Source organism: Channa argus, chromosome 18 (genome assembly GCF_033026475.1).
Source record: "Channa argus isolate prfri chromosome 18, Channa argus male v1.0, whole genome shotgun sequence".
Lineage (NCBI taxonomy): Eukaryota > Metazoa > Chordata > Actinopteri > Anabantiformes > Channidae > Channa > Channa argus.
In genome coordinates this window covers 8,216,997-8,231,658 of record NC_090214.1, presented here as the reverse complement: position 1 = coordinate 8,231,658, position 14,662 = coordinate 8,216,997, and the positions used below count along the sequence as shown (strand labels likewise).

The following is a 14,662-nucleotide window of genomic DNA, read 5'->3' as shown; positions in this document are numbered from 1 at the left end:
TATACGGTATTGTTTGTAGAATTTTTTAGGAAAATAATAAATTTAATCAATTTTGTCATAAGGCCGTCACATAACAAAATGTGGAAAAAGTCAAGCGCTATGAATACTTTTCGGATGCACTGTATTAGTCTCTTCACAAACAGCTGCCAGTTTGTGTGTGTGTGTAATACAATGCAGATATTAGAATATGACTGTTGACAAAGAGCTGAAATCTCTCACACACACACACAGCACTGTTTTCCTTAATGTGTGCAAAGCCCAGTCTGACTCAATATAAATATGGCATACATAAATTCTTCTTTTTTTTTTTATCTTAGTGATGTAGGATTTATATACGATTAAACTTAGCATATTTATTCTTTGTGACTCACAGTTCTTTTTATTTTACAAATAGCAAATACTTGAAAATCCCTCTAAGATAACCACTTTCCAGTCTGACTCAGAGTTTTTATGGCTTGTTGTGGGTATTAATTTTAGTTTAGTACAAATAAAAATGCATATTCTCACAACCTGTGCACAATCTTGATCTGCTGGAGCCTGTTTGCAAGCTTTGCTCAGTGCCCACACACCAGCTGCTGTGTGAAACCACTCGGCAGCTCATCGGAATCACATGAGTGGATGTATCATCTCTGAGCCATACAGTCCGTACATGTCTGTACACAGTACAGCAGTTTTTATTAGCTTTTCACATACACACAGTTGTACCCATTAATGAAGACGTCACATATTAATTTGTTACCACTGCACAACACCAATGGCCATAGAGATATTTCTATCAGTGCGTGTTTGTGTGGTTCAATTCAGTTTCCACAGAAAAGAAATTGATTTTGTCTATTTGTTTTCTTCTATGCATGTAAATAATGAGTTTTCTTCCTTTGTGTCTAGCTGTTTCGTTTTTCAAGGTCTTTCTCTGGTTGATATTGAGCATAAGCAGTTAGATGAAGACAAAAGGTTTCTCTCACACTTTCTCTCCGTAACTCTATCCAGCCAATGACACCTGTGATTACAAGGCATTGTTAAATACTCAGTTCTGAAGAAAAAACTAAGTCATTGTGAGATTTATTGTGTCCAAATGCCTTATTAATATGTCGCTGGTGGTCAGCAGTCTCTACAGGTCTTAAGATTTTAGGTTTCATTGTAGAGTAGTGAACATTAGAAAAATTAGATGAACTATGTAAAAGGAACATGCAAAACAATGTTCTTGTTAATAAAATCTTTCTGACAAGCTTGGGTTAAAGTACATGTCTGCATTTTTTAAGGTCAACCTCAAATTAACCACATGCCCATTTCACCATTCTAAGCAAATACCCAAAGGCAAACTTATCCTTTAATCAGAGTAAGCCATTGGCCAAACATGACTAGAAAAAAGTGTGTTGCATTTAGGAAGGAAAATCTTAAAGGCAAAGTATATAAATATATATATATATATATATATATATATATATATATATATATATATATATATATATATATATATATATATATATATAGTATATATTATATACAAAGGATATAAATGATAAGTTGTGGTTTTAAAGAGTTATAGGACGATTTCTTGACTTTCATTTTGTCCATATTAAACAAAATCCAACACAATCCTCAGTGAGCTTGAGTGATCATATTTAGATTTGTTTGTACCGGAGTAAAAGACGAACATATACTCCGGTTTCCAGTTTCAAATCTCTTCTCGTTTATCATAGAGAAATGATTGTGGAATCCATCATCTCTTCCCAAAGTTCAGGAAAAACAAGTAGACATACAAGTATTTCCCAAAACTTTGAAACTATTTCTTTAAACAGAATACATTCTTCCAACGAACTTTTTAAACCTTGTACTAAACGTCACTGCACAGAGTACAGCAGTCCTGTGTCTGCTGACATTCACCATTTTCTTCACATGAGACATGCATAGATTCTGAGGAGTTAGTAGTGGGTTTAGAAATGAATGTGTAAGAATATAAAGTGGTATATATTAAGGCTGTGTACACACCTATTAATTTTTTCAAATCTGTTTTTAACAGAAAAATCCTGACATTACAAAACTATACGACAACAACATAACAATGTGACCCATGTAACCCCGCTCATATCGTCTACTTCGTTTTTCTTACTCCGGCTTTTGCAGTAGTCTGAGTCTGACACCATCAGCAGATCACTGTGCTTTCCTGATAGCCTAAAGGGTTATACCACAGAGTTGCCTGCAAAAGGAGGTGACAGTCCGCCAGTTCAGCTTTATCTTACAAATTCTACAATCAAAACATTGATGCAACATTCTTTGTACATTGTGGCACAGTGGTACCTTGGTGTACGTCGTCCTAAAACATAATTTACATAGGGATGTTTTGTCTTGCACGGCCAGGTGCAGTGTTCCAGCCAGGAAATTGATGAGCTCTGGTAGGAAGCTCTTTGACAAAGAGACATAATCCACTGCCAAACAGCACAGCACTAAGCCTGATGTTACATCCTGCAATGATCTTACTGGACAATGAGGAGACACAAATCAGGGAGAAAACACACACAGCAAGATTAAATCATAGTACTGAAAACCAAACATGGACATGAAAATAACATCAGAGAAAAATTTCTTCTACTTACCAATCATAAACTCTTTGCTGTTTGTAGCTTGGTGAGAACTTGGCCAATGTATAGGAGCGCAGGAGTTGTGACTGGGTCCAGGAAGTCAGAGGTAGGAAACAGCAGGCCTGTCAGCTTCTCTTCAGCTAAACCAGCTCCAAGTACAAAATCTAGGCAGTGTCCGAGTAAGCATTTGTGTGAAAAGAGCAGTAAAATGGTGAACATGAAGTTTACTGTAACCGATCCATATCGAGTCTAGAGCTGGAAACCTTGCATGTCCTTTGACCTCAAACGCCTCCTTCATGCTATGACCAGCCTCTCCTATGATGCTCTGCATAGACCTACTGGCTGCTTCCGGAAACATCTGGCACAGAGCATACAACTCTCTGCAGAAAGAAACAAAGAAAAACTTAGGTTAGGGACAACATATTTAAATCCAGAGATTAATCTGAAACAAAAGCCACTTTATAAACTCATGGTATAAGTTTGTCTATGACAAACAGAGTTCAGGTGGACTTCTGCTGGCCAGTTCTCCAATATACTACAACAGAAAACCGAACCCTTTCTGACACAAAGAGATATGTTACAAGTTCAAACAGCACTAAATGTAACCTAAAAGTGCTTACAGAGACAAACTGACCACACTCATTTAATTTCAACCACTTTTATACTGTATGTGCAGTTTGAGCTTATTGCCTATACCCAAACTGGGGGGGTTGCACTTCTGTGTTCTGGCCACACTGAGGTGCTCGTCGTCAGGGGTTTGACCATGGAGCAAATCTTTGAAGTCACAGAAGCCCTCTGGAGCTTCGAGAGATGGAAAACGGAATATCTCATCTCATCTCTCTGCATGCTTATTTAACTACAGTGTCTTATTTACATGAAGCTCACAAGGAAACTCAAGGCAAAGGCAAAGTCTTTTTTTCCAATACAAATATGAATGTAGTTACCATTATAAATGTATGGGACCTCAGCTTTGGCTGCATCTTGCTGGGCCTTCACCTTCTCTTTGCTCAGACTCTTCTCTTTAGCACTGGTCTGTTTATCCTTAGGTTTTCTCCTCATCCTCGCTTTCTTGCTCAAAGTCAAAGTCAGAGTGACCTTCTTCTTCCCTGGTTCGCTCTCCATCTCCCTCCTCCTCCTCATAACTTCATCGTCTGTATCTTCCTCCTATGCCTCTGATTCCTGATCTTCATGGCTCTCATCCTCTTCTGAATTTTCATTTCCATCTCCCTCAGACTCCATTGGTCAATTTTCCATCCTAGACAAAAAATAGTGCATCAAATAGCATCAATACTGAAAGAAGTGAAACTATTGCAAAACAAATGATAAAAACACAAACCATACATTACATGTTGTCTCTTACCTGATAAGCCAAGGTCTTTTTGTAATCCTTACTCAGAAAATAGCCATCACTGATGTATGTGGCAGATATGTGGACTTGAGCGGGTGCACTGTACCCAACTTCATCCCCCATCATCCTGGGGGGGGGGGGGTTCATCTCTGAGGGCTGAGCCTTCATCCCAAAACATCTTGCTGACTGAATTATTGCTCACCTTCTCCTGCTTGGATTTCTGGATGAGCTCTTCAATGAGCTCCTGTCTGGACTTGGCCCTCTGGCTTCCTTCGTCCTCCTGCTGCTGCTGCTGCTCCCCTGATGCTTTTTTCTGAGGAGACCACCTCATCCTCCAAAGTGGGAAGCAGTCAACTCACCTAGTTGGGAAAAACTAAAATTGTTATGATTATGTTTCAGCTTTGTAATTGCAATATGACTTGAAATATCAAATATTGCTCAAAGGTGGGAATCATATAACTGTACTGCAAGCCACCATGTTTCTGAAAAAATAAAAATAAATGACATTTTAAGAACATGGTAATATGAACAAATGCAGAACTTTTATGGAGGAAATTATTTAATATTTTACAGTGCTTTATACAGTGCAATATAACTATTGTAAAACAAAATTATTGCACTGACCTGTCTCTCCATTGCAAACCTCTTAAGAGTTTTTTCTTCTGGTGCCATCTTGGTGTCATACTCGCCAAACCACCTGTCAATGAATTTCCTGGACTTTTCTTATGTTGATATGCCTTCAGGAGAGTTTCTTTTCTCTACAGGTCAGAATAAAATTAACAGCACTGCATGATTGCTGTACACTCTCTCAGACACTATTATACGAAACATACTTTATTAGAGAACTACAGATTTTTAACAGGAGTTGAGTTCAATCAAAACTTGTGTATATTTATATATATGTGTGTGTGTGTCATAAAACAGAAGTAAAAGTTAGTCAAGTTTGCAAGTTCTATTTTTGTTAAAACTTTAACTTAATTTGGTTCACTCTATCCTCACTAAGCTCTTATCATTGTAGCTGAATATCCCTCTCCCAGCATGACGCTGTGAACACCAGGCTTAACAGCTCAGATAGTGTTAAATGCACGATGAGTTGTGACCCATGGTTTCCACAGATAGAACCAAAACAGCAGAAGATTTTATGCTGCATTTTTCACTTCTCCAGCCTTCATCAGCCTGCAGGATCTAGTGTATTCAGTGAATTTCTTTTTATTCTACTACACAATCGTCTTTACGTTTGAGATAAGATATGATAGGAAAACTGGAAGTATTTACACTATCAACATGCAGATGTGTGATGCTAGACAGTACCTATTAATTCATGAAATATGTGATCATTTCTAAAAACTATAAAAATATTTGTTAAATAAATCTAGTTAATTAAATAATGATGTTTTCTTTAGAAACAGGGCCAAATATAATTTTATATTATTTATTGTTATCTGGATCAGGCCAAGATCATTTTGAATAAAAATCTAAAATATTGAATTCATCGTATTGTAAAATGAAAACAGCAGCAAATATTTAAAAGTTTCATTACTGTCTATTGTATGTGTTGATATCAAACACACACTATTGTCATATGTACAAATAGTTTGTGGGAGTTATTCATATATTATACCGGTACTGTAACCTACGGTTAGAATTGTAAGTACTGATGTAACGTTACACTGAACGTTGACTCTTGACCTACATTAGCTAAAAGTTAGCTTAGCTTTTCAGGCATTTTAGGTCAAGACTGACGTGTGTAGACTGACGTGTGTGTCTGACTGCAGCAAATAACTGTGTCAGGCCTAATAAGAACAACTACAAAACGGAAAGGTTGGGAGTATGTTAAAGCAAACTAAGTAACTTTACAATGAAGAGTCGTCAGTTTGTAAACATACTAATGCAATACGACTCCGGAAGTGTTTACCTTTTAACAGCGTCAACAAGATGAGTTATTAAATTCAGGTGACAGACAACATGGGGCTATAACTATCTGCCAAAGCGGAAATGAAGTCATATCACTTTAATATTTTTGTGTCCACGTTGTTTTAGTGAATTTCCACTCCAGCGTGCAGAGCATCAAGTCAAGTTTTAATACATGAAGCGGACAACAGAAACCTCCGGTATCAAATGACCGACAGCGCCTCTAGAGGTGCTGCATCATCCTTCAAAATAATGGCCCGGATTATACAGGAAGATGGATGTTTTATGGACAAGTCCAAAACACTGTGTGAAGATGCACGAGCAAATCATTTTATGGAAAATATGAACTATTAGGGCAACGTATTTGCTCCGTATTATAACGAGATACAGAGTAAAAATAAATTCCTCATGTGGCAGCAATACGTTGCTGTAGTACCTAGTCAACCATTAGATACATTTGCTGTCAAATATTGTACAGATGTTTGTTGTCCCCAAACAATGAATCTCGATCATTTTGTAAACTACACTGTCCCTCTAAATCCACCATGAGGTGCACGTTTGTTTGTCAGAGTGAAGAAATGGATACAGTTTGCGCAGACATTCATACTCCTATTTGTGAATCCCGAAATCTCAGTTCCACCACAGGGTTCACATTTGGTTTCTTAATTGCAAAGAAAGACCTTTTTGCTGTATTGACCTTGACAGTTTTATGTATTTTCATTTAGCACTACCTGCAGGTTAAGGTTTTCTTTTATGTCATGTCTCATTATCTATGGATAAAGGATAAACACATGTTCCACCTGATTGTAATGTTTACATGTTAATTTGAAAAGGGATCTTGTGGATTGGGTTTAGTAAAAAAGTATGTAGTAAAATGATTCTGCTTCATCATTTATTAAAAAAAGTTAAAAAAAATCAACTTAATACAATTCAGTTAAAAGTTATTTAAAAAACACAACAGAAATTACTGGTTACAGGTTGACAAAAAATAAAGGTACAGTGTCTATGTCCGTGTGTGATGTTGAATCCTCCATCCCTGGTTTAGATGCAGGTCCTGTAATGAAAACAAACAAAAACACAGAAAATCCAGGATTCAGTCTTCAGTTGTACATCAATGCTATTTGCTTTGCAGGTCAGTTGTATCACATATTTTACTGTATACTACTAAATGTGACTGAATGTCATAAATCAAACATGATGTGGTCACATGTCATTTAGTTTTCCTCCCATTTTACATGTGATCCACAGAAATATTTGCTTACATTCAGCAGTCCTCACAGCCTTGCATCTTTGCCTCTTCCTCTTTTTGCCCTACACAAAACAAAACAATTTTAACTTCACATCTAAGTCCAGCTGATTAAAACGAGACAATATGCAACAATTGTGTTTTCTGATCTGATGTAGGGATGGAAACGTGTGTGTGAGCTGTGTGTTGGCAGAGTGTACATACATAGTTATTACTAGATGACCATCCAGGGTGTTGCCTGGCATGTAGCTGCCTCTCCTCCTCAGCTTTCTCATAAAATTTTTCCTTCTCTTTCTTGGACAGTAATGCCCACTGTGGACAGACCATAACACTTGTTTTAGGGACATTAACTAAATCTACTGTCAAGATGTGAAATTTGCGAGTGAGAGTAACTTTGAAAAAAGCCTCAAACATACAGAGCTCACACACTTACCCTTTGCCCCAGGATGGTGTTCACTGTTGCATTGTCTCTGAGGTTGATTTCAGTCACAACATTTTGCCTCTGCTCCTTCATAAACAACATGAATGCGTTCAGAGGCTTTTTGATATAAGGCTTTTCATCGTCCTGTGGCTTGTCGTACTTTCGTTTTCTTCTTCTGATAACAGAGTAAGAGCACACATCAACACTGTGTAAATGTGTGTAATTCAAAACGTGGCAAAAATCCATCTGTGTCTATACTGCGGTGCACATTATAACCCATTCCAAGAATGGCCTTGTATGATACTCACTTTGCCAGAAAAGTTTATTTTTGACCTAAACTGACCAGAGCTCACTTACTTTGACATGGAGGTGCACACAGTAGGTGAAGCAGAGCTAAGATGATTGAGTGTATTAATGTACACCACCTCTCCGTTCCTGCATAAATCAAATCAAATAGAGATTCATTAGATAACACACATAGTGCAATGACACTAAAAGCACTTCATATTTGAGTATATCTTTGCGCATTCGATCACATTTAGGGCTGTGTGACTTACATCACTTGAAGGGGAACAAGGTTCTGGCCTGTGCTTTCCAAAAAGCTGATCTCCAGTGCATTGCTATACTGGAGACACAAACACAGAAAAGGTGATTAGAGACGCTGCATCCTGTGTGTCACCTGTCTACAAGGTCCCCCTGTCTTTTAAGTAATATTAACAGATTCAATGAGATGCAGTGGCTTATCCTGCAGCAAGAATATTCTGATGCAAACAACCTAGTTGAATATATTTATTCTAACAAATACATGAATCTAAGCTAAAAGTCTATATCACATTTACTGGGTCTGAAATGGTCATTTTTCTACTAGGGTTCTCAATTAGAAGGAATAGAACAGATGTATGTTTGGTTGTCTATTATTAAGCCTTTTGTTTACTAAATCACATCCACAGACAAAGAGTGAAGGTGGATCGCGGTATGTGTGGTAAACCAGGGTCTTACTGTGTGTCGAAAAGCTTCGGGGTCAAAGGCAGCGGTTGATGGCCCTGGGTGGTCATACACAGCCGAATGATACAGGGTGTGCTGTAAAGAAAGAGGGAAGGTCAACCAGCCCCAGTTGTTATGTTGTTAACCCTTAGTGATCTGAGGGTCTTTTTGGACGTTTTTACCACTTTACAATTTGCTTCAATAATTCACCATTAAACCGTTTTTTGTGGAAATGCTACATATTCATTTTTTTATTACAACATCAACTAATTTTTTTTCAGATATTTTGTCATTATATTATACAATAATTCCACAATAAATCTGAAATTAAACAAAAAACACAAATCCGAGTAGTAAATTTTGTTAATTTTTTGTTGTAAAAAGCAAAAGAATTGAGACTCAACAGTTTTTATGTTTGTAACAAATGTGCAAACAGTATAGTGAAAAAACTATGTTCAACAAATCCAATGCCAGAGGTGAAAAATGTATATAAAACACAGGCGAGCCTTCGCAAAACTATTTACAACAATCCTAGCACTTTACTTGTGCCACTGTTCAAAGCAGTTCCTATTTGAAACTAAGCACAGTGCAACATCACAGGACTTACACTTCCAGGGAGTGTCACTTCTTTTTACCACCAGATGGCGCTGTTTGCACTGCGGGCCGGTTTTTAAACGGAAGTAAAGAGACGCGCATTTTTCGGACATTTAAACTTTAAAACTGCGTCAATTATGTTTCATAACTCGGGTTATGTTTGTGTTAAACAAAAAAAGAAAACTAATAAGCATTTTGAAGCCTTCATATTATATTTTTAATGAAAACAACGCTAATGGCGGCTCAGTGTCATTACTGCATCATTCAAAACAGCTTGCGTAAGTTTGCCCGCTCCGGTGCAGGCGTCGACTCCTAACGGTGAAGTTCTGACTAACTGGCAGTTATTCATTTCACTGATCAACAGAATCTCACTCTACAGTCGTTACATTATTAGCAACACATGGGATAATAGAGTACACACAGTTAAAATTAGCTCTTTGCTGTTCTTCTTTTGGGCTTAAGAACACATCATTTATGTCTGTCTTGTTTGGTGGAATTTGTAGTGTATTTATCCCTGACATTTACGTAGTATCTTACCTGTCCCTGGCTGTGGACATCTGCCTGGAAGTACAGGGGACCTGCTTGCATGATGCTTTCAGCAGCCGTCACTGGCTGCTGAAAGCTGTAGGGAGCATTAAGATGGTGATGCACTTCAGCTACTGGCTGAGGGTAGATGTCATATCCCAGCTCAGTAGGGTGTGCAGGAGCAGGTGGAGGTAAAGATGAACAGTTGGAGGATAGGCCTAATGCATCTTCTACCACAGCCTGGAGAGTGTTTAGTACTTCTCCCCACTCCATCTGCTTTATGAGACTATGGAAAACTGCTCTGACGTCCATTGTCAATGTTGGTCAGTTAGCAGTTAGTCTTTAATGAGCTCCTGTGTAAATAATATGTATAAGAAACTGTTGTATAAACACTTATAGGGAAGGACATCAGGCATACAATCAACAAATGTAAACTACATTTTTTTTAATTTAGTCAAGGAGAGAAAGGTGCAGTATTTATGTACATAATGCACAAATAAAAGCTGTTATTCAGCATGATGTAACAGTAGGCTATGCAGTGTGAATCTTATTAAACACCTTCAGAGTCAGAAATGCAATAGTCCAAACCACTTGTAATTTGTTTATATTTCTAATAATATTCCCTTTACAAACACCACTCAACACCTGTTTGCCATTTAGTGACACAGGCAGACTCTAAGGGCTTTTGTTGAATTTCCCCATTGTGGGATCAATAAAGTCTTATCTTAACTTATTATTAACTGACAACAGTGAAACATCTGTTAATTATCTGTTTGGATATGTCAAACTAAAATGTCAAATGCAACTTAAAATTACAGTGGATATTAAATGGATTGAAAACACCACATTTAAAGCAAATACACAACTGTTAACTTACGGCCTGTAATAACTGACAGTTCAGTTCACAATCTTTGCTGTTCTCTTAGTTTGTGGTCTTCTTAAACTCAGGGACACTCGATGAAATGCAAAGGTGAAATCAGGCTAAAGCTTCACTCTCTCTGGTTTTTGTTAAACTGAATGTGTTAGAATGTGCTATAGAAAATCTAATTTGAAAATCACTATAGGCAACATTCTATTCTAGCAACTTCTAGCAGTGTCTACCAATTTCATAGCCTGACAAACATAATAACAACCACTATAAATGTCTCCATCACTTTTACATCACTACCCAAATGTAGAACCAGCCAATTAGAAGCCCTGCATTTAAATTCCTACTTAAGTTATATCCAAATAAGGTTTGTCCAGTAGTAACATATTATTATGTGTGACATAGGTAGGTTGCTAGGAGACAATAGGCAGTATTTACTTTTGTATCAGCTTGAGTTTGAGATGGTCAAATACTGTGTTATTGTAATTATAGGTACATTTTTTCATGTTGTGTAATTTAATTATGCCAACTTTTACTTTTACGTCACTACAAAAAAAGAGTAAATATCTATACCATTAACTAGTTAAAGTGTCATTATGTCATATAGGCATTTTTAGTTCCATTTTGAGCACAGTATATTAAGATTAGGTTTATGTTTATGTTGTCTAATAAAAGCCTGTATGGCTCCATAGTTGTCAACTCATTAGTCATTGTCATCGTTTTGTTTGTGTATTTAGGTTTGAATGTCATATCAAAAATAAAATCTGGCTTACAGGCTGGGATCATTGCGAAAAAACAACAGGTACTGTTGATTTATGGTCTGTGATTTCAGTTAAATTATCTGTAATCTTTAAAATATTACAATGATTGTATTTAATAACAAACATACAATACAAAACAGCACAGATCCACAGAAAGGGACAGGGTGACAAAAAATTCAAGTACATTTACCTTTAATATTTTAAGTAAATTATAAATCATGTGATCCATATACATTTACTACAGTAAATTATGGTTTGTGTGTTTATACTTTTATTTAAAAATAGTATTTCATCTATTACTCCTGGTAGTATCTGGTTTTTCAACTAGAAGTCACAAGCCTACAAAATGTCACAAGATAAATCAGAGGTCGTCTTATGTGTGGTGTCTGTGAGGTATTAGCATTTCAAGCAAAGAGAAACGACCCCTCTATTCCTCTCAAATGGCTCCTTTTAAACAACAATTGGAAAACGACCAAGGTATAATTTATGTATTTAAAAATCTAAAGTGAATTGAAATTTGTTTAGCAGAACCCAATTTTCTCTTCTATCCTCTCCAATTAAACATCTTGCAATGGCTTTATTTTTATTTTGTGCACAGGCCCAACTTCTGGAACTGGATTAAACTACATGTCCAGAAAATATCCTTCACTGATGTCATCGGCAGATATGTGGACTTGAACGGGTGCACTGTCCCCACCTTCACCCCCCATCATCCTCCTCACATGGTCAGCTTTGTAGAAAGCACAAAGTAAAATCTATATCACAGATGCTAAAACAGAAATCGAATGCAATGACAATAAAAAGCTGTTTGCATGAAGATAAAAATGTACAGCAGCTTCCCTGTACTTTGAACATACCCTGAGCTTCTGCACTTTCTCCCTGTCCTCACTGGCAAGCTCCTCTGGGGTTTTCATCTTCTCTGAGGGCTGAGCCTTCATCTCAAAACCGAGCTCTCTGACCATCATGCCATACTAATCCAGCTGAAAACCACAGAGGAAGACGGAGAACAAATAATTATCAAATGCTATCACTTTATAAAAAATGGATAAATTAAATGGAGGATCCACATCTTGCTGATTGACTGGTGCATGTTTACCTTTGGCTTTTCCTCCTGTTTCTCAGCATTCTCTGTTTTGAGGGTCTTTTTCACTACTGGCGCCTCGATGTCCTTCCACTCCTAATCCAGCTTGTCAATCAGCTCCTGGGCTTCTTCCCTCTGCACCTGTCGTTTCCACTGAGATAGAACGCAAAAGTTACTCATTAAAACTATAAGCCAAATATCCTGTACAAATGTCACTTGTTAACTTAAGTGTCTCAAGTGTTTTTGGCTCACCTTCTCCTGCTTGAACTTCTGGATGGGCTCTTCAATGAGCTCCTCTCTGGACATGGCCCTCTGGCTTCCTTCCTTCCTTCCTTCCTTCCTTCCTCCTCCTCCTCCTCCTCCTCCTCCTCCTCCTCGTCCTGCTGCTGCTGCTGCTGCTCCCATGATGCTTTTTATTTCGTATTACCTGTATAAATGTTAGGACCTTAAACTGAGAAGGCCTTTATTCCCAGATCAAGAATGTCTGTCAGTTTAGGCATTTTGGAGAGAATAGTAGGCACTGAAACAATCTTGCTCACAGAGTGAAGTGTGGTGAAGCTTGGGGAGTATCAACATTAAATGTTTTGTCTTACCTTAGTTATGGCTTTGGAGTGAGACACACCTGGAAGACCCACATCATACTTAGTTTTTTCTCCCCAAAACAGAAAATTTCTTCCTGTCGATTTTCACCTCAAAGGGGGTGTTTTTGATCTCAGTAGAGGTTTTGTTCATTCAGCAAGACTACAGCAAGACTACTCTTCTTAGGTGCTTTTCCCATCTGTACTAGAGTGCAGGACTGATCAACTAACATCGCTGACATTACATTAGCAGTGTACAATGTACTTTCAGAATTTTCTGTGATGTTTGCTCTAACATACTCCCAACTAAGCAACTTTACAAAGTACAGTCGTCAGTGTGTAAACATACTAATGCAATACGACTCCAGCGTGCAGAGCATCAAGTCAAATTTTAATACATGAAGCAGACAACAGAAACCTCCGGTATCAAATGACCGACAGCGCCTCTAGAGGTGCTGCATCATCCTTCAAAATAATGGCACGGATTATACAGGAAGATGGACGTTTTATGGACAAGTCCAAAACACTGTGTGAAGATGCACGAGCAAATCATTTTATGGAAAATATGAACTACTAGGGCAACGTATTTGCTCCGTATTATAACGAGATACAGAGTAAAAATAAATTCCTCATGTGGCAGCAATACGTTGCTGTAGTACCTAGTCAACCATTAGATACATTTGCTGTGAAATATTGTACAGATGTTTGTTGTCCCCAAACAATAAATCTCGACCATTTTGTAAACTACACTTTCCCTCTAAATCCACCATGAGGTGCACGTTTGTTCATCAGAGTAAAGAAATGAATACAGTTTGTACTACAGTTTGTAATACATTCATACTCCTATTTGTGTATCCCAAAATCTCAGTTCCACCACAGGGTTCACATTTGGTTTCATTGCAAAGAAAGACCTTTTTGCTGTATTGACCTTGACAGTTTTCTGTCTTTTCATTTAGCACTACCTGCAGGTTAAAGTTTTCTTTTATGTCATGTCTATGGATCTATGGATAAAGGATAAACACATGTTCCACCTGATTGTAATGTTTACATGTTAATTTGAAAAGGTTAAAATTTAAAAAGGTTAAAAAAAATTCAACTTAATACAATTCAGTTAAAAGTTATTTAAAAAACACAACAGAAATTACTGGTTACAGGTTGACAAAAAATAAAGGTACAGTGTCTATGTCCGTGTGTGATGTTGAATCCTCCATCCCTGGTTTAGATGCAGGTCCTGTAATGAAAACAAACAAAAACACAGAAAATCCAGGATTCAGTCTTCAGTTGTACATCAATTCTATTTGCTTTGCAGGTCAGTTGTATCACATATTTTACTGTATACTAAATGTGATTGAATGTCATAAATCAAAGATGATATGGTCACATGTCATTTAGTTTTCCTCCCATTTTACATGTGATCCACAGAAATATTTGCTTACATTCAGCAGTCCTCACATCCTTGCATCTTTGCCTCTTCCTCTTTTTGCCCTACACAAAACAATTTTAACTTCACATCTAAGTCCAGCTGATTAAAACGAGACAATATGCAACAATTATATTTTATGATCTGCTGTAGGGATGGAAACGTGTGTGTGAGCTGTGTGTTGGCAGAGTGTACATACATAGTTATTACTAGATGACCATCCAGGGTGTTGCCTGGCATGTAGCTGCCTCTCCTCCTCAGCTTTCTCATAAAATTTTTCCTTCTCTTTCTTGGACAGTAATGCCCACTGTGGACAGACCATAACACTTGTTTTAGGGACATTAAC

The 14,662-nt window shown here is 37.4% G+C and overlaps 1 protein-coding gene, 1 long non-coding RNA gene and 2 pseudogenes across 2 annotated transcripts; all 4 read right to left on the bottom strand.

Moving 5' to 3' along the window:
* Positions 1-1,532: 1,532 nt before the first annotated feature.
* On the bottom strand, positions 1,533-3,719 carry LOC137104030 (nucleolar protein 14-like; annotated as a pseudogene).
* Positions 3,720-6,805: 3,086 nt separating this feature from the next.
* LOC137103992 (transcription factor 7-like 2) lies at positions 6,806-9,944 on the bottom strand. Its single transcript, XM_067484779.1, has 8 exons — positions 9,621-9,944; positions 8,505-8,585; positions 8,063-8,130; positions 7,863-7,940; positions 7,518-7,680; positions 7,289-7,396; positions 7,101-7,149; positions 6,806-6,892 (listed from the first exon to the last, which is right to left on the bottom strand). Coding segments are annotated over exons 1-8 (849 nt in total). The 5' UTR covers positions 9,921-9,944; the 3' UTR covers positions 6,806-6,890.
* Positions 9,945-11,725: 1,781 nt separating this feature from the next.
* On the bottom strand, positions 11,726-12,723 carry LOC137104029 (nucleolar protein 14-like; annotated as a pseudogene).
* A 601-nt stretch (positions 12,724-13,324) lies between these two features.
* LOC137104080 (uncharacterized) lies at positions 13,325-14,624 on the bottom strand. The gene is made up of 3 exons (XR_010911633.1): positions 14,516-14,624; positions 14,333-14,381; positions 13,325-14,127 (listed from the first exon to the last, which is right to left on the bottom strand). It is a non-coding gene; the product is annotated as an uncharacterized lncRNA (long non-coding RNA).
* Between the last annotated feature and the right edge of the window lie 38 nt (positions 14,625-14,662).